Here is a 20087-nt window from a genome sequence, read left to right as displayed (position 1 = left end):
GAGCCCCTGCGGGTGCCCTTTTGCCGTCGCCGCGGTGGGCCAAGATCTGCTCCTTCACACCTGCGGCAGCTACGGCCGGCGGGAGTTAATCATTAAGTCTCCAGCGGATCCGCTCCGGGCCGGCTCCCCTGCACCTCCCGGGCCTTCAGCCCTGCCCTGCCCCGTCCTCCCCAGGCGCGACCAGCTTGGCCGAGCTCCGCGGCAGGTTGGGAGGCGGGAAGCAGGGGGGGAAGACTGACACCGAACTCCAAGGCGGAGCCCCCGCCGTGGGAGCGGGAGCTGCCGTGAGGGGGGAGTGGCGCCCGCGGAACCAGCACGGGAGCCACGCAGCCTTCCTGGAAGGCGCCGTAGGGCACACCTGTCCCCGCCGCCCCCGCACCGCTTCCCCTCCCAGTCGGCGCTGGGCTGACCCCGTGTCCCGCCGAGCTGCCAGAGCCCCGCACAAGCAGCCGGAGCGGCCCATGCCTCCGCCCGCGGCTCCCACGCCTTAAGGCCCCCGCGCCCGCCCTGCCCCGTCCCCTCCCGCCGCCCATGGGCGCCCCCCGCGCCGCGGCAGGGCAGAGCAGGCGCCGGTGAAGAGCATGGCCAAGGGACCCGAGCAGGAGGACGCCTTCCTGCACCTGCCGGCCGCGCAGGCACTGTCCTCCGCCGCGCAGGAGGATTGCTACGCGGGCTTGGCGGGGCGAGGCTTGCTGCCCTACGCCGAGGAGGGGCTGTGCGCCGAGAGGGGGCTCCCGGAGCCGGCGCTGCCCGCCGGCATCAAGTCAGGTAAGCGGCGAGGTGCCGGCAGCCTTCCCTGGTCCGCCCGCGGTCAGGGCGGTGCGGGCAGCCAGGGCCAGGCTTGGCCGGCCCCCGGCTGGTCGCTGCTACCGCCCGGGATCCGGCGGGGACGCGGGGGGGCGAGCGCTGCCGCCTGGCCTCGGGGCGGCCGGGCGCGTCCCGTCGGGCAGGCCGGGGCGGCCGGCTAAGTGGGCGCCCGCGGCACCGCAGCCGCGTCGGGAGGAGGCGGCTTTGCTGCCCTGCGTAACCGTGCCCTTGGGTTTCTCTTCTTGTTCCCCTTCCTGGCTCTCAGAAACACACTTGCACAGCGAGTCCCTCTCCTCGGAAGAAGAGGATGCAGATACTCGTGACGGAGCACTAAAAGCCGCCGACCAGAGCCCGTCTGCGAAGAAGAGCATCACGCAGATCATGAAGGACAAGAAGAAGCAGACGCAGCTCACCCTGCAATGGTAGGGCTCCGGCGGCCAGCCCCGGCTGCCTGCCCCTGCCCCTGCGCCCGCACCTGCCTGGGGACCACGGACCCAGCCCCTCGGCGGGGACATCCCTGGGCTGCGCCGGCGGGGCCGGGCAGGGGTGTCCTCAGGTCCGAAGGGAATTGTCTTTAAAAGCTGAGCCAGCCAGGAGAGTTGCATCTCACTGTTCTTGTAGAAATATGTCAGATTTCTGGGGTTGTGAGATGTTTGGTTAATTGTTGGGTTTGGTTTTCTTTTGTTTTCGGATAAGCCTCGCCTACAAATAAGGACATCCACCCCCAAATTTCTAACTTTTTTACCTTGGCAAAGGTCTACCGATGAGCAGAAATCGTTGTCAGATTCTCACAGTATGTGGCTATCGAAAATGTATTGAAAAAATGTAGAAACACAATGAATGAAACATGACTTAAGAGTCATATCTATAAGTGGATGTTTTAATTATCCTTTAAGACTATGTTAGATTTTCACTCTCTTATAATGCGTTTTTTTACATTATATTCTACCGTCCATGGAAGCCCTAACTTGACCTCATTTTATTTGAGCAAAAATTAACCAAATAAAGAGGTCAAATTCTGCAGGCATTAATTGACAAATGTTTTTATTAAAGCACACTGGAAATTAGGGAGTAGTGCTGTTGAATTAAGTGGGAACTTACCAAATGCAAGCTGTAAATCTATTTTTTGTCCTTCTAACTGAAAGATGAGAATAATCCAAATTACCCGGTTTCTTAGTCTAGTTTACATCTGACATCTAAGCATAAATTGTAAGGATTTGAGTCTGATGTGTCAATGCAAAATTATTCAGTGTGCAGCATTTACTACACAGTATTTTCTTACAAATTTGTGAAATTTGAGAAATAAATTTATTGCACATCATCCTAGGAGTAGCAAATGATATGTACTGATAAAGAAGACAAACAAAGCAAAGCTGAAATAACCAGCTGTTACCAAAAGTTCAGCTCAAGTGAAGACAGCCAGTCTTTTACTTCAGTTTTTAAAATTTTACTTTAATGACTATCACTAGGCACTTGTAGTCTGCAGACTGATTGGGAAGCTACATTAAAATGTCCCCCCTTCAGAAAAAGCCAGTAGTTTGCTTTCCAGTATGGTTTGCTCTAGAAACAGTTTTGGGTCCAGCATGGAAGTTAAAAAGCAAAATTAGGACGAAAAAATATACATTAACCCAGGTGTTAAAAAATACAGGGGGACAGAAGATGCAAGTTCAAACCCCTCCTCTATTCAAAGGACACACTTAAACCCAAGTCTTTCCTAATGTAGTGTTCTTATTTTCACAGCAAGGCTCGTTCTTAGCTTATGATCATTTAGTATTTTATATAAAGCAAAAAAGTCCGGACATTGAAAAGGACTCAAGAAAAGGGGCCTGACCCCAGGTTTTCCATACTCTGCAGCTAACCTAAGCACCAAGTGTGGAGTCAGTCTGTAGTGTCTGTCTCGTGCAGGAGAAACTAATCTGTGTGCTCTCTTGAAAGTCTTCAGTAAAATTAAAAAAAAAAGAAAACACAAACAAACACAAAAAAGAGCAGTATGAAAACCCAGAGGAAAAATAAAATCCAGAGACACTGCATGTTGCTTCTTACTCTGGCAGTTTCTTTCTCTGTACAGGCTGGAAGAAAACTACATTGTCTGTGAAGGAGTTTGTTTACCAAGATGCATCCTTTATGCACATTATCTAGACTTCTGCAGAAAAGAGAAGCTGGAACCTGCCTGTGCTGCAACTTTTGGGAAGGTAAAGAGTAAATGCCTTTATGATTTGTTAATTCTTTGATAGAATCACAATTTAGTATATCTGTGTCAAAATTCCTCTCAAATTCACGTTTTCTGCTGCTAATGTACATGGAATCAGACTAATTACACGGTTCCATATGAAGGGATTTAATTACATCAGCTTTAGGAGCATTAAACTGAAATTCCCTTTGATTTGTTGTTATTTCATTTAAAAAAATTCTCTCTGAGAGCTTTTTTTGTTTTTTCTTTCTTGATGATGACATTAATTGGGTTCTTTCCACAAAACCAGATCTGACATGAAAGACACTTTTAATTACAATAAAGGCAGTGTAAAGTGAGATGTGACACAAGAAGCCATACAAGGGGAATAAAAATTAATAACACAAAGAGCTCCTGAATGAAAAATTGTTGATTCATCCTCTTTTCTACCCATCCCTGCAATTAATCCTGAAATCATTTATTGAAAGGGAGATGTGAACTCTCCAAATTAAATCCTGAGTAGTTAGTGAAACAAGAAACCAGAAACGCTCCAAGTATCATCTTTTTTAAAACACTGCTGATCTATTCATTGTTCATACATAGCAAAATGCATTAATTTAATGAAATAATAATAATGGATTTAAAATCCAGTTCATAAAAGGTTCCCTTACTATTTTTTTCCTCTTGAGCGAGATAGAGAGTGTATGTCTAATTTTCATTACACAGTTTCTGTATAAATGAGGAAGACAATAGCTTTTCCTTTGAACATTTTTTGACAGTGGTCTATCTATTGAATGTATCTACTAGATCTTCCTCTATTACTGAATTATTTTTTTACTTAATAAATTTTTTGCCTTAAGCTTCATTCTTTACAGGAAGAATAGGATGTTTTTAGGGCACTAATCTCAATCTCAGGGTCCAGTAACAGAATGTTTTGGTTTACTTTGATTAAATCATGTAACATCAATTCTTTATGTGCAGCATTGGGCTAACAGAAGCTTTCGTAAGGTTTCAGTGAGCATAAATAAGTTTAAAACTGTCTAGCTCTTTGATAATGGAGGACACAAAAGTACCTGTGAGCAAATATTTGCTTGCTTTAACCTTCAGATCACACTTTTCAAATAAAAAAATCAGTTTATTTTTAGTTATTTGACTTTGAAAACAGAACAGCTAGGAGACAGATCTTTCCCTGGTTCTGTTTAAATCTCTGAAGCAAAAGGTACAGTTGTACTGAAGGGACCTGAATGAAACGGAACCCTGATAAAAAACCTAGATTTTAAATTGTAGAAGTGAAAACAAAGTAAGAACAGGTGGAAAGAGTGGGATAGAGGTTATGGGTGGAAAGACTGGAGATGCACAGCAAGATGGATGAGGATAAGACTCCTGCAGTGTAAAGCATGCTTAATTTTTTATGTTGTGACATAAGTGTCAGAAGTATTAATTCATGGACTGTATTAGACCGTATATTTACACTATGATTTTTCTATGAACAGTCTGCTAAGAAAGTATACCAATGTTAGAAATTAATGCAGTTGTTTTCTCTTTAGACCATTCGTCAGAAATTCCCGCTCCTTACCACAAGGCGGCTTGGAACAAGGGGTCATTCAAAGTAAGGCACCATTGTCTGTGTAACCACTTACAGAATATATTATAGGAACGACATATATTTCCACGTCTGCATAATATATACTAATTGGCGGGGGGGGGGACACACTATCCAGATGGCAAGGTGCAAGAGGTAACTTCCATGTACATGATGAAACTGATTTTGAGTTTGAAAACATTACTGCAGGCATAATTTTAAAAATTAAACTGATTAAGCTTCTAAAACTTGTCATATTTATAGAGCAATGCATTTGTTGCAAGTATGTGTCAATGTCTTATATATAAGAATGTTAAATAATTAATATATCCTTGTTTCAGCTGCTCATTTTTCTACAAATAATGTGCAATTCAGCTATGATTTTATTTGCCTTTTCTAAACCTATCGATTTTCATTGTGTCCTCTACATAACCATTTGGATTGATTGAAATATACTAGAAAAAAAAAATGTTCTTAAACTGAGAAGAAGGTGTGTGTCTGCTCTCAGTTGTGGGTAATTTGTAAGACCTCTAAAAAGTACATAACCTATAGTGCAGTCACTTAATCAATCGTGTATCCAATTAATTTGTCTGTTTGATTTGTGGAATATTAGGCTGCAGGAATACATCACAGACCATTATAGATACCTGTGGTGAAGTTTTTATTAATTCTGGTTCTGGCGTTATGCTTTTGGCCACGATAAAGTTCTTGTGAAGCTGGGGTGAACAGTGGTAACAACATATCCCCTTACATCCACCCTCTCTCCTGTGTCCTGCTATTATGTTTGCTGAGGAAGGACTGATGAGTTGTCCCCAGTCTGATTTTGGTTTTTAGTCGGGGAATGCTGCTACTTAAGGAGATGAAAAACTGTGTGGTGTATTGATGTAAGGGATGTACAGAAGTCAACATAATGCTCTAGGGCATTGCTAGTGTCAAGCCATGAGTTAGGCAATTCTAGGGAACTTCTATCCCTGTTTGAGGAATCACAAATACTAGAGTTCCCCATATTGCCTGAAACCAAGATTAACTCTATGCTTTTTTGGGGTGTTGTGCTTTAAAATGTTATTTCAGTGTTTATCCATATCTGGTTTTAAAAAATATTGAAACGTGAATACTGTTCACATAATTCTATTTAAAATAGAACTAGTTAAATAGTTTTTTTATTTTAAAGTAACTCTCCAAAAACTTGAGGGTTTTCAATCACAGATCAAATTTAGACCAGATCCTTAGCTGTATATTTCTATTAATTAAAAATATATTTTCCTAAAAAAAATATACTGTTACAAGGAGCAAACTAAGACAGATATTGTGTCCATCTTTCTGTGTTTACAGAGAAATTAAATGTTTACTTACTGTCTATATTTAGGAGATGCATGCCTTTAAATATATGAGTATCCCTAGGATTTTTCTCATGCTTAGAATTAGGAATGTGTGTATGTTCCTAATGAACAAGATTCATGAAACTGCCCTTGACTTACAGAAGAAAGCACAAAGAGTTGATGATTTACTGAAATAAACCTAAAACCTAGAAAATTAGCACAGAAACATTTTGCTAATTAAGAAGATAGATGGAAAATGAGTGTACTGGTAGTAATACAAGAAACTCAAACATTGTTTTTCTTTGGGAAAATCTTTATTTAGAACAACTTAGCCTGGAAAGACAAATTTACTCTTGTCTTTCAGTGATCTATAAGAAAACTTGAAAGAAGACTGGAAAGGAAAAAAAAAATAGCAGATTGTAGTTTTCCTAAGTGCTTTGCAATATATTAGGAATATCTGAAGGATGCGTTTTCTACTTTTATAGTTGTGGGGGGTTGTTTCATGTTGTAATGCTTGATTTTCTCCCTGCATTAGAAATGCAAGCAATAGCCATTCAATTCCACCTTAGTTTTGCTGAAGAACGTATTGGAAATGTAATTTGTGAATTTTAAATTTTATTGCAGTATAAACAAAGGTGGGGAAGAATTTCAATTCCAAATTTTTACAAAGACATTTTATTTATTATGTCTCAAGTATTTATTTTAAATAATCATTAATAAAAATAAAGTCCAAAAGAAGTCAAGCCTACAAAGAATATTTTTCTTTTTTTTAACAGAGGACAGTTGTTGCATAATTTCTGTCACAGTCTTATAAATTTGTAATCCATTGTTTTTTTCAGGAGAGAGTAAACAATCTGTGTTGTGTAGAGGAAAACTGGAGCTGAAGCTCATTTCCCTTTTTGTAGATGACCTGTAGGTGCTGAATAGAGGGGTTTTGAGGAGAGTTACTATTACAAAGGTTATTTATTGGGGGAAAGAGTGATTTCATATACTGTCTGCTCTGGTGAAGTTCAGTTGTGGTCACAGGCTTAAGCTAATGTAGACTTAGTCATCTTTGCAAGTGGATATTGGCTGCTGGCATTGTGCTAAAGATTTTAGGAAATGTGGCATTCACAAGTTGTGTAGGAATATTTGACAACCTACTAATTCATCAATGCCTTGGTCAAGTCTTAGATTCCTAACACAATGTATCTGGAGAATCACTTTCAAGTTATAATGAATGAGATAATACAAGGGGAAAAGTCTCCCAGGTGCTTAGTATATTTTTAATCTGACATATCAGATCAATTGATAAACAAGATCCAATCAAGATCCAGACTTCCAAAACATACCACGTGTCTGCATAATTTAAAGCACAGTAAGTCAACATCTCTCAACTAAAGGAGTATATTTCAAGTCTAGTTTTTGACATGGGAATCTAGCTACAAAATTAATTGTGTTGGGACATGTGTCACTATATTCCCCTTTTCTCTAAAACTTTTAATAGTATTAACACAGAAATGCCTCATGGCCAACATGTATTTGGCAGATCCCTTGTCCCTGCTGACCTTGGTAATATTATGTGCCATATTTTCATGTGGATTAACTGTTCTTGAACAATTTCCTTAAAGGGATGAGGCATCAGCAGGTTTTGTTTGAACATTTGGCATTTGTTTCTCCTTTTTTTTCAATCAAAGTTTTCCTCAGAGACTTTTCCTCTGCATTTCTCATGTCCACTCGGATACATCTATATTGTTCCTGGTGTGCAAAAAAGGACCTCAAAAGGCACAAGTGACAGTATCGCTAATATAGAGACTGAATACAGTAGCAAGTAGTCATAGAGAAGTGGCAGTATAAATAATAACCTCTGATTATCTGTTTATCTCGGATGTTGTGGACCATAGGTAGCACTTAGTCACACAAACATCATTTACATAAGTATTTCCATTGAATTAATAATCAAATTAATGGACTATTCGTTAGTTTTGGTAAATGACCAATTACCCTCTGCTTTTATGTCAGCGTGGACTCTGAATGTTATAAGCTGTTTCTGTGTGGAGCAAAGCTGGTTTACTGGTACTGGTAAGAGACATTGCTTAGTGGCAATTAAAACCTATTTTTTAAAGCATAGTAGTATAGTGATATTGTTTCATTCCAGTTGTTCCTACCATTATTTTGATACAATGTTAGGAGCAGTAACAGCACTAACCATTCCTGACAGTGATGTTTTGTATGGCAGTATTGCCTAGGAGCTCTGCTTATTGTCTAGGACCCTACTGAGCCAGATGCTGTAAAAGCATGAAAGGAAAAAGGCAATTCCTCTCCAGTGGAATAATTCAAATAAAAGCTACATTGCAAAGAAAAGCTAACTCCTCAGGAATAAAGTGCCTTACTGGACGCTGCATGCGTACACAGTTGAGTATCCATAGAGCTTGGCTGTGGTCAGAAGAAAGCAAAGAAAAACAGTTCCCTTTTTCATCATCTCCAACGTGACAGAAATTGTTTTTCTCCCACACCAAAACAAGGCCAAGCTTTTCCTAGCTTTCTCATGAGCATGAATTGGATTTGAGAAATAACTCCTCCACCAAGGTGTGGATCACAGTCGCTGCTCTGAGGTGTGAAATAGATGCACAAATTTTAGTTCCTCCTCTGATTCCAAGCAGCATTTGTCATCTCCAGTTCTGGGCAAAGGAGAAAGTTAAAAATTGGTCTAATAAATCTTAGAATTTGAACTGCAGAGTCAGAATGTCTCTCTGTTGGTTTACATCCACCAACCCATTTGTACAAAAGTGTCAATACTAAAACACTCATTTAAATATTTGACCAAGAAGGCACAACCCATCGGGCACAATTTTGTTCACAAGAGTTTGTTCATCTCTCATGCCCGTGCTAATCACTACAGATTGCTGAATGTAGGAGTTGTTTTTTTACATCCCTTCTGCGTGTGAAGGGACCTGGCACAATAAATATGGAAAACTGCTCTTAAATTAGTATTTCATAAGCAACAATTGTCTGTGCAGCAGGTTCTGAATCCACCTTTTTGCATAGGTAATGCTGAACATACTGAGGTCACTGCTAGAATTCAGTTACAATCTTCACTGTACCTGCATTACCTGAAGCAGCTATTCAGGAAAATGTACATGCTGCTCAGACCATACACAGAGAAGACTGTTTGAGCTCAAGTTACAATTTAATTTCTTTGTAGACTTTGATCAATGATGAATCTTAGCTTTTATCCATCATGTCTGAAAACTATTATCTTATTTATTAGGAGTAATTTAGTGGGTTAATAAAACTGATATGGCAGCTGGCTCCATGATAACAAGTTATTGCAAGTCCCTGAACAGCTTAAGCCCATCATTTCCTTATCAGCCATCATTTGTGTCAGTGTATGCTAAAATCAGGGCTAGTAGTGGTGAAAGAACATATGTTACAGCAAACCACTGAAATTGAAAGAGTAAAGCAGTTCTGTTAGTTTTTTTAAAAGGTTTTTTAAGAAAACTAAGTTTTCATTTTCTTAATTATACACTAGAGGTATAACATAGAAAATCATATATTTACTGTACATACGTATGAAAATATGCATATGAAAAGACAGAAGATGGGTACTTGAAGTTGTAGGTGAATGGTATTCTTGATGTGTCTGGGGTGGATATACTGGTCTCAACAGGGAGTCCAAAATAAGCTATTCATCTAATGACTTTGGCTTGTAAGAGAATAAAAATCTTCCTACATTGTTACTCTATAAAGTGTTCCAGACAGAAGTTGAAAAGTACGGATTAAAGGTTTTAAATTTTAATTGCTTCTGTGACATGACTGGAAAGCTGTATTTTTTAAAACTAAAAATTCAGTACACAAATCACTGAAAGAAGTTAGAATCATAACAGCTGTGCCTTTAAGGCACACTGAATAGGTACTGGAAATATCTATTCTCCATATAACAAAATATGGCAATGGTAAATTCTGGTGTCTTGAGGCATTCCAGAGCAGGGACGTGTTTTTGCCTAACACTGGGAATGTCAGAATCTAGATCATACAACAGTAGCCATCTCTAGCTTAAATATGTTAATATGGAGTTAGATGTTGAATAATCTCTATATTGACTCCTAGCTTTGTAAAGAAGCAGTGCTTCTCCTTGGCTTATCGCCCACTCCAACAGTCGCAGGAAGAAATTCCAAATATGTGGTGAAAACAAAGTTTTATTTTTAGAATTTAAAAAATGGCATGTAATTGAAACCAGGAGATTTAGGGTGTTGTAACAATATGTAGGCAACTACTTGCTTGCATAGTCAGTGTGCAGATAATGTTAAACAAGTCACAGCTCTGTTTTGTTGTTTTCCTGTTGAATGCACAATCTTTGCCATTTCAAGATTGAGTGAATACTGTAATTACAAAGAATCCATCCATGCATATTTTCAATACCTCTTGTGTGACATTGAAAGTTAATTCATTTTCATGAAAGAAGAAAAATATTTATGTCTTTAGCATTTGTGTCATAACTCTGTAAAATATTAAGAATTCCCAGATCTGGGTCTCTTGGGCCAAGTCTGTCTGCTTAATACTCCTAAACAAAAAGCAGTGGTTCAAAACCTTCAGGACTTGACTTTACTGTACAACACAGGTGACACAGTACTGTATGTGACATGGAAGACAACTGTCTAGCATTACGACATTTAATGAAAAGTCCAACTGGCATCCTGAACCACCTTGAGGTGTCACTTTGCTTTCATCAGACAACTCTGACTTCAGCATATAAAAAGGGAACAGATTGTCATATGTCTGAGCTTCTGAAGGGGACCTACAAGGAAGATGGAGAGGGACTTTTTATATGGGCATGGATAAGGGGTAATGGCTTTAAACTGGAAGAGGGGAGATTAAGGTTAGACATTAGGAAGAAATTTTTCACTATGAGAATGGTGAGACACGAAGAAGCTGCCCAGTGAACTTGTGGATGCCTCATCCCTGGAAGTGTTCAAGGGCAGGTTGGATGGGGATTTGGCAAGCTGGTCGAGTGGGAGATGTCCCTGCCCATGCAGGGAGGGTGGAACTAGATTATCTTTAAGGTGCCTTTCAACCCAAACCATTCTATGATTCCATGATTCTATGATTTAAAATGGTCAAGTCACCACATCAACATCCCTCAGAAAAAACCCCACACTTACAAGGCAAGAAAACTAACAGCAAGCAAATAGGTGAGGAACTTTTGTCTTTCCTATGGGTCACCAGGTACCACTGCAATCTAGTGGTGTTATATAGACTCATCAGTTTCAGACAAACAGTAAAAGCTATGAAGTTTAACAGCAGCCACTTTTTGTCACATTTCTTGGCTGTAAAAACTTGAATGTACACAGCAGACTGTCAAGAAATGGAGTGGATATTTCAGCTGAGATTTGCAAAGCTACCTAGACTTAGCAAATATATCACCCTAAAGAGCATTTTCTTAAATATCATTTTTTATCTAATGCCTTTAGTCAGCTTTGTAAATATAAAGTATTTAAAGATTTTTGGTCTTATCTGTGAGTGTCCCATGCAAGAACACACAGTAAGATTGTGCTTATTTTTTTTTTTTACTAGGCATAATCAGGAACAGCAGAGATGAACTGAAAAAAATTGTTTATGTGTTCTATGAACAATTTGCTGGGGGGTTTGTGTCTTCAGAGTGCATGTCTTCAAGCTTTTGAGAAGTTTCAGTGAAATCCAGTGTTAGGCTTAGTTTATATACAATGCACTGGAACTACAAGCATTACTTTGAGGCAGTTCAGTTAATCCAGCTGCCATGGTGTTTTCAAAGTAGCTTCAGTAAAAATGAAATGATCTTGTGTATACTCTCCATAACATTCTTAGACAAATTTGCTTTAACACAATCTGCTTTGAAATCTGTTTAGTGGAATTTATAAGACAGGGCCTATCACCTTTGATAGATGAACTCAAGCAAACTTTGCTATGACTGGTAAAGAAATAGCTGCCCCCAGCTTTCTGCTGTCCTGCCCTTTCTCCTGAAGGTCACTTCTTTTGTAGCAAAATCAGTGGAAAGCAGTAAGTACCTACTGCACAGCTTGTTTTCTTAGCACCAACCCACCCTTTTCAGTGTCTCAGGTTAAGGTGTTGGGCTCAGCAATGCAAAGCCTGAGCATTAGGCACGTTTCTTTAATTGAGCTCTGTTTGGGTGCACTGATCTCCAGGAGAGCAGTAAGGGAGACAAATGTGTGTGAGAACTGCTTAAGCAGCTAAATAATTCAGCAGTTGGTCTGCCTACAACCTGAGAGAATGAATTAATAGTATGTTAGCATTTTTAGTCATGGGGGCTGAAGGGTGCTCTATGGGATTGTCTAAATATCATTGCAGTAAGCCCAGTAGAATAAACCTAGCAGATCAAATCCAGGACCCTTTCAACAAACAAAGTAGAATAAAAGAGAATGCACATTAGGGAAAAGAGACATAACATGTTTCTAGGAGATCTACTGTTCCAGCTACATTCTTGTAAGAAAGCAAGTATTTTAAATGTAAAGAAAATTATAGACTTGAATTTTGAATCATATCATTGCAAAGCTGTTTTCTATGAGATCAGATTTTGTTCCATGTCAGTAAAAGGAATTGGTAGGCACTGTCAAGAAAATTTTTTCAGAGACCACTGAAAATCAGTTAGACGGTTTGATTTGCTGGACGTGTCATTCATAAACACTCTTCTTTTTCCACAGATATCACTATTATGGAATTGGCATTAAAGAAAGCAGTGCATATTACCACTCTGTGTATTCTGGAAAAGGCTTAACGAGGTACTGTAATATCACTTCTAAGATTTAGTCAATGAAGGTCTAACTTTAACCTTCCCTTAGGAGGGTATTCGTAGGATGCTGAATTTTGTTGACACCACATCTAGTATTGCTGCCTGTCTCCATGTCTGACATTCCTAGATTTAAGTAGCCGTTTGCTCCAAGGAGGATTTTATTTTAAGAGGGTGATCTGTTTCTTTTGTTAGTGTCTTCCAGTACAGCCTCACTGCAGTCAGTGTAAAGTTGCATCAATTTATACCAGCAGATGATTTGTTCCAGTTTGTGAGGCAGGAAAACACCATTTCCAGAACACTTTGTCTCATTTTGTTTGCCTGTGTGTCAGCCTCAGAGTTCTTTCTCCAGGACAGCATCCCATTATGAAACGTCTGGAGAATGGTGTGAAGCTGACACCTGTGACAAGGGGGGAGGGGTCAGTGCAGATTAATATTTACAGATCCTTTTTCTGGCTAATATCAGTTTAAACCTAACCCAGGAAGCTCTAATTATATTTATTTAAGGGACAGCTAGCAGGATCAATACGTTACGATAGCTGCCTGTTGGTTTGCCAAAGATTAATAGTTCGTAAAACAAATGTCTCTGTTCACATATGGCTTGAATGATGGCTTTCATTGTCTGTGGCAGTGTACCTGTGTAAGTGGGGACTCTGAGAAAGGAAAGGAATAAATGAGTTTGTAATCACACACAGAAAATTCAGCTGGTGGCAGATTTAGGTTATATCCAAAGACACTTTTTCCAAACAGCAGGACAAATGTAAAAGTTGAGAGTAATGTTACCAATGATGCTTAAATTGGAGGGATCTCTCCACTATAGGACTTAAGCTATAGTAGACTGGAATATGCTATTTTCTTGTCCAGTATTTATCCAGAGGTCTAGAGGTGTTTCTGGTACACAGCAAGATGAGATTCTTTCATAATACTGAATTACCTTGAACAAATTGGTTATTTAATTGACTAAAATACAGCTCTTTTAATTTAAGGGAATATAATCTCTCTTAGTCCTCAGCTTTGTGTCAGGCAGTGCCCAATTCATTTAAAGCTCAGTCAGTCCTTGCACAACCTCAAAGCAATGAATGCAAAGAGAGTGGAAGTTCTGCAAAATTCCCCATGGCTGGGTTTCCAACAGTATATGCTTGCATAAAGATCCCTGAGATTTTCAAGAATACTCACTAGATTCACTAGATTCACTAGTTAGGAACCTTTTATTTGTGTTAGGACTTGGGCTCTCATGTATGAGATGTTGAGTTTTCAGGGTACAGCAGTCAAACTGCCTCCCTAGCTGGCTTAGAACAGAAGCTCAGGTGCTCCTTTTGCACAGTCCAGGCCATCACTGTGATTTTATTTGCCTGTGTGAAGAAAGTGATGCAGTAGCCTGGGGTTAAGAACAACCTCTGTGTAAGGAAAGAGTCAGGCAGTGTAGGGATGCAGAATTGATAGTGAATCTCTCAGTTGCTGGCTGCTGCATGTAGTGATCCATCATAAAATTTGTCCTTTGTCTGATACCTGTTCTGGTAGGTGAGCTATAAAATTGGTTGCTGGATCAAGCTTGGGGCAAAAATAAGCAGGGAAAATATATGGATTGATAATGGTATGAGATCACACCATGCCCATGCACAAATAAGGCACATGGAGGCCTTTACCACAAGGCTTGCATGTTGGATAGCAGCTTGGCAAAAGATTAAAAGGGGCAATGGGCCTCGGTTTAGTTGCCTACATATATGCTTCTACTGCCATTTCAGACTTAATTGGCATTCACATATTAATATTTAGGTAATTGAGCTGAGTGCAGTAGTCCTTAAATGCAAGTTTGTAGATGCCTGAATCCTTAAATCCCACTGCAAAGTTGTAGATGCCTGAATCCTTAAATTCCACTGCAAATTTAATTCCCTGGTTCCTTTAAATATCAAGCATTGCCCTGTGAAAGGGGCATTCTTAACACCAGAAATCCTTACTATCCACAACACTGTGTGAAGGGTTGCTTTACCTAGCAATTAAGGCTCTGGAGGAGCAATGCTAGCAGATGGCTGCCTTGTGCTTTTGATGTACATTCTATGCACATTTTACTGCACATGTGGAAATCCACAGTCTGTGACAAATGCATCCAGCTATGAAGCTGCGTGGCTCACTCCACTCCTGAGTGATGTCTTCTTTCATACTCATCAACAACCAGGGGAACTCTGTAGGGAACATATGTTGGATCATCCTGTGATGGGAACTGTCAGGTGCCTGTGCCTGGCCTGGGCAGGAGGAATTCCACAACCACTCACTCTCTGGTTTTATTTCCTGCCAGCAGAGCATCTCAGCAGCATGAAATACAATATTGCCACTAATAATTATAAGACTTCATGTTGCCCACAGTATCTTATCAGTTGGCAGCTAGCAGAACAGGAAATAACAATAGTCAAACAACATTTATCATTATACTGGTCCATTAGAATCTCTATCATTACACGTTCTCTAGTTTAGTAGTTGTAATTTAAGAAGTGTGCTTTCTAATTTCTGCACTGAAGAGTTGCCTGATAGTTTAGTGACTTGATTGGACATCTTTCAATTGAACTCTTAATAGGACATGCACTGTACTGCAAGATGTTTTTGACAGTTAATTAAATTTTTGTCTCAGGAAGGCATTTCACCTGCATCAAAATAATAATGTGGTAAAAAAAAAAAAAAAAAAAGTTGAAAATTGCTGTGATTTCTTCATTTTCCTGAGAAGTGTAAATTTTAGATATAATTTTTCTGCTCTGAGTTTACTCAGCTGTATCAAAATTTTAATGTATTTCCTGGTAAAGACCTTATGAACTTGCACCTGTGCTGCCCTTTGGATATTTGTGAAGTTGCAAAGATAAAAAAAACACCCTGAAACTGGGTTTTGTACTTTACTGTTGGGTAAATTATCTGAATCTTCATGTTTTGAAAGTCATCAGTAGGTTTCCTGATATCCTCAGGCACTTGCAAACTAATGGAAGAAGTTAAGAAAACAGCATTATTTTTACTATAATTACATTCAGAGAAATGTGATCATTTTTCTAATTGATCTATTTTATATATCTATTTCATATGTATATATGTGTGTATGTACATATACATAAACTACAAACTCAAAAAATGTTCTCCTTATGAAAAAATAATAAAATGTGTTTGTTTTCAAAGATTCTCTGGAAGCAAGTTAAAGAATGAGGTAAGTCTTTCCTTTCAGTTGTGTTATGATCCAAATACTGTGTGACCTGTGGTTTTCTTCACATTAATTTCCTTGAAAATTACAGCAATAATTTTAATTAAAGATTAGACAACATAAGCGCTAAATATTCAAAGAAAAATAATATTGGAAGGCACTTTCTGGGGTTTCTGTTCCAGTCCAGTTCCCCATAACCACAGAGATTCATAATAGACCCTCTTAGGCAAGTAATCATACTCTAGCTTAATTTTTTGCATCCATTACTTTTGCAGGAGGGCTTCAGAATCTCATTTGTCTGATTGGAAGTCAAACGATGCTTATTTTTATTAAACTGAATTTTATATCTCCTGGTCAGGTTTCTTTTTTCCCTCTTGTTTTCCCTTTGTGACATTTTTCTGTGATAACATCTTTTTTGCTGCTTTTGCTTGCTAGATGGAGCAAACAGCAGCTGTTGGTCACTTCTGATCAGCCTTAAAGACTTTCACTGTACTTGTTCCAATTTGAATATCTGTATAGAAAAAAAAAAAATCATAATATCTTATAAATGGCATGTCTCCAGTTTATATTGAAAATATCCCTTCCAATGAACCGTAGAACTGCATTTGGTTTTTGTTTGGTTGGTTGTGGTTTTTTTTCCCCAGAAGTCACCTACATTTTCATTACTGTATGCTATGGTATAGTCACTGTTACTCTGGTCATATTTATACTAGAAAATTATGGATTATTGTACATTTAGGGTTAAGGATTGTTCCCAGGATTATTCTTTGACTCTTGAGTTCAACTGGCATAAAAGAGCCCACATCTATATCATTGAACTCCTGAACCTACAAAACAACACAGGAACATCTCAGCAGCATTGCCACAGAGAAAAGTCCCTAGAATGCAGTAAGTGTTGAAGCATGGCTAGGAAATGTTTGGGAGACTGCTAGTTGGCATGGGCCAAAAGAATGTCAGGGGCCACTCTGAAGAATACTGTTCCAGGTTTGCCTGGGAACATTTCCTGGCACCATTTAGTTTACTAGACTAAATACACCTTCTGTGATCAACTGATACACAACAAATCTTTCTCCTTTTTCATTTCCAGATAAGCAGCTCCTGGCTGATAGCAGAAGTCCTTACTGGTCCCTGAGAGTGTAGCTTTCCTCTATTGATTTTCATCCCCTTTATTGCCATTATCTCAAAGCCATCCAGGTCTTTCTACATGACCTCTTGGTCTTCCTCTTTATTGATAATTTCATTAGCTCATGTCACCCAATTTAAGCTATGAAATGTTCAATGAGATCATCCCCAAGACTAATCTCTGAGAATCTTCAGGCCCTTTTCAAGCCAGTGGTTTCCCTGTCAACACAAATTGTTAGCATTTCAGCTGAAGTCAGTTTCTTAAACATTTTACATTCTTGTACTAATCCCCATTCTCACCAGCATAACTAATCATTTCCCATGGTGACACCACGTCAAGTATTTTATTGAGGTTCACATAGATTAGATTTGCTGCATTTTCCCTGTTCAGATAATCAGCTATCTAATCAAAAAAAGATAGTGCTATGCCATGGCATATACCCAACATATTCAAGGATTCATGAACACTGATACAGCATTCAACCTTGCAGAGTTTTGGTCTGAAAGATTTCTGCTTTCCTTGGCCTAAATGGGTGTGCATTTACTTCCATCTCTCATGTGGCATATTCCCAGTCTGTCTGGGAACTGACAGTCCGATAACCTGTCCTGTTTCTGCCCCTAAGTTAAGTATTTTGGTGCTCCCAGAAAAAGAACCACAGAGAAGCTGGTGGAAATAAGTAAGAAAGGGTACAACAGTATGTTTGGGGTTTTTTTATTGCCTCGTTCTGTGTTATCTGAAATTATTCAAGCATGTCTTAAAAGAAAGAAACAGCTGTCATGGTCAAAACTGAATTTTAGCAATCTCAGCATACTTAAAATTTGGCAACATACTTTCTATTCAAGTGAACAGGTGATATACCTTTATTCATTTGCTTGAAAGTACATGCAATGAAGTATTCCAGAAAGATTTACAATGATTGCATAAGGTGTAATTCTCAGCAGGAACATACAGACATTGAAAAGATGTTAAAGCACTGATTGTCTAAATATACTGAGTAAATGGCATTTGAATGAACACTTATTGAGTGCCAGGGATACTGTTTACCTCTGGTATGTTTTATCACATTTTCTAGTATTCTCTCTGTAGGGGGAGATATCAGCAAATTCTTTTATCTAAACCAGTTAGTGCACCATTAGAGTCTGCATGGTTAATTAGGCAGATAATATTACTGTCATTATCTTAATGTTAAATGGCCATTAGAAACAGATGTCATTAAATTGAAAGGGCAAGTGGCAGTGAGTTAAAATATTAAGTCTAGAACTGAGGCACAGTCATGTAAGTCCATTAGCAAGGTAAAGAACATTGCAGGTTATCTTCTCTTAAACCTCCCACAAGCATCACTGCCTTCTTTTAAATGAACTAATCCCTTTTAATCAGTGCTTTTAATATATTTCCTGGCTAATTGCATAATAAAATCATTGAGATTACGCTCCTGTTATTAAAAAACCCCAAACCTCCTGATACTGATTGGCAATTATCAAACTGCAAAAGTATTGACATAAAGTACTAATGCTTGTAATTTCTGTAATTTCTTTGACTCAGAGCTTTGTATGTATTTGAAAAGTAGATAGCACAGGCAAAGTGTGTTAACATAATGTATGCTTTCATTCTTTGCTGTCTGCTTGGCAGATGTATCACCCTATAAAACTAGGGTTATATATATGGTGAATAATTCAGTTACAGCTCTAGTTTTCTGAATTGAGTATTTGAGAAAATTTCATTTGAAACTGGCCTCTGACTGGTGAGTCACCTTATATAGGAAAATACTCCTTTTTGGAAACTTGCACGTTATGATATACTACATTCTGCTTTAGTTTTTAAACATAGGTTAAATTCCAAGCTTCTAGAATTCCATGAAATTATGTGGCTGAAAGGCTGCATGATTCTGAAAACTGTATTTGGTGGAGTTTAGATCTAGGCATGTATTTAATTACTTTCCTGAGCTGGAATCCAGATTTAGATAAACATCAATATTTTTGAAGGATTATCTGAATGTAAACATTCTGGAAGACTGAGAGACTCATGAGATAATATGTAAGTTTAGTATGAATTGTTGCTTTCGGTTGAATCTATATCAGATATTTAAATGTTCCTGTTCTTTTACCTTCCATTTCAGGGTGGCTTCACTCGTAAATACTCTTTGAGTTCCAAAACTGGAACTCTCCTCCCAGAGTTTCCAAGTGCTCAACATCTTTTGCTTCAAGGGTGCATTTCTAAAGACAAGGTAAAATGTGAGCTACTTCTCCTCTGACTTACAGATCAAAAATTACCACAGAATGTTTCTTCATATCTTAGCCTTTGAGGTGTTGACATGAAAGAGCCAGAAATGTCCATAATCAAACAGAGGTGACTGATTTATAGGGGGGCAAACCTTTACTAACACCGATTAACTGGCTTTCCACTGCAAAGGTGGTTGAATTATTTACCTATTAACTGACCTAGTATTTTACAAACTGATGGTATGTAAGACGAGGAGAGCAAAACAAATAACCGAGAGTTGTATTCATTCCCAATGCCTTCGGATTTAAGGTAAATTTGTTCTGATTAGATCAGAACAAATATTTCACAACAAATTATTAGATAAACTTTACTCTCTGTGTTAATTATTTGAAAAGAAACTGTGAAAATCTGATCATATGGTTGTCTGGGTTTGTTTGTTTTTTTGTAAACCTGTATTCCTCAAATCAATACTCAGTATGGCTCATCCTAAGGGTTCGATCACAAGTATTGCTGGCATGTGTGTTATGTCTCTGTTGTTTTTGGTCACATTACAAGCTGCAGCATCCCTGAACTGTGCTAGAAACCTTTTGGTACACATTATGAACTCTCCAGCTTAGCCTCCAGTATGGGTCATGATGGTGGCTGTCTTGAGATGTGCTGCTTTAAAGCTTTTTTGTTTATGAGCCCTTCCTCTTAAATTTCTTCTGTGAAAGTAGTGAAACATAGGATTCCCATTGTGAGGAGCTAAACAAAAGGAGCCATCTGTAGTACAGAGATATTAGCTGGAAATCTTAACAGTTCCTAAGGAGAGCTCAAGAACTGGTGCACTCAGCAGTGTTCATCACTAACTGCTATAGTCTCCATCAGTGAACTGTCATCTCTCATATATACATCATTCTCATAACTTTGAAATCTGAAGAGCATT

At 39.0% G+C, this 20087-nt stretch overlaps 1 protein-coding gene across 1 annotated transcript in view; it reads left to right on the top strand.

Annotated features, from left to right (window-relative positions):
• Positions 1-581: 581 nt before the first annotated feature.
• Positions 582-20087, top strand: part of RFX6 (regulatory factor X6) — a 34768-nt gene continuing 15262 nt past the window's right edge. The window contains exons 1-7 of the mRNA XM_051614205.1: positions 582-768; positions 1073-1229; positions 2876-2999; positions 4525-4586; positions 12556-12633; positions 15798-15825; positions 19059-19166. Of these exons, the coding sequence (XP_051470165.1) occupies positions 582-768; positions 1073-1229; positions 2876-2999; positions 4525-4586; positions 12556-12633; positions 15798-15825; positions 19059-19166 (744 nt within the window). The remainder of the gene's footprint in view (positions 769-1072; positions 1230-2875; positions 3000-4524; positions 4587-12555; positions 12634-15797; positions 15826-19058; positions 19167-20087) is intronic.

The sequence above is a fragment of the Apus apus genome, chromosome 3 (genome assembly GCF_020740795.1).
Source record: "Apus apus isolate bApuApu2 chromosome 3, bApuApu2.pri.cur, whole genome shotgun sequence".
Lineage (NCBI taxonomy): Eukaryota > Metazoa > Chordata > Aves > Apodiformes > Apodidae > Apus > Apus apus.
This window is presented reverse-complemented; position numbering and strand designations above follow the sequence as displayed.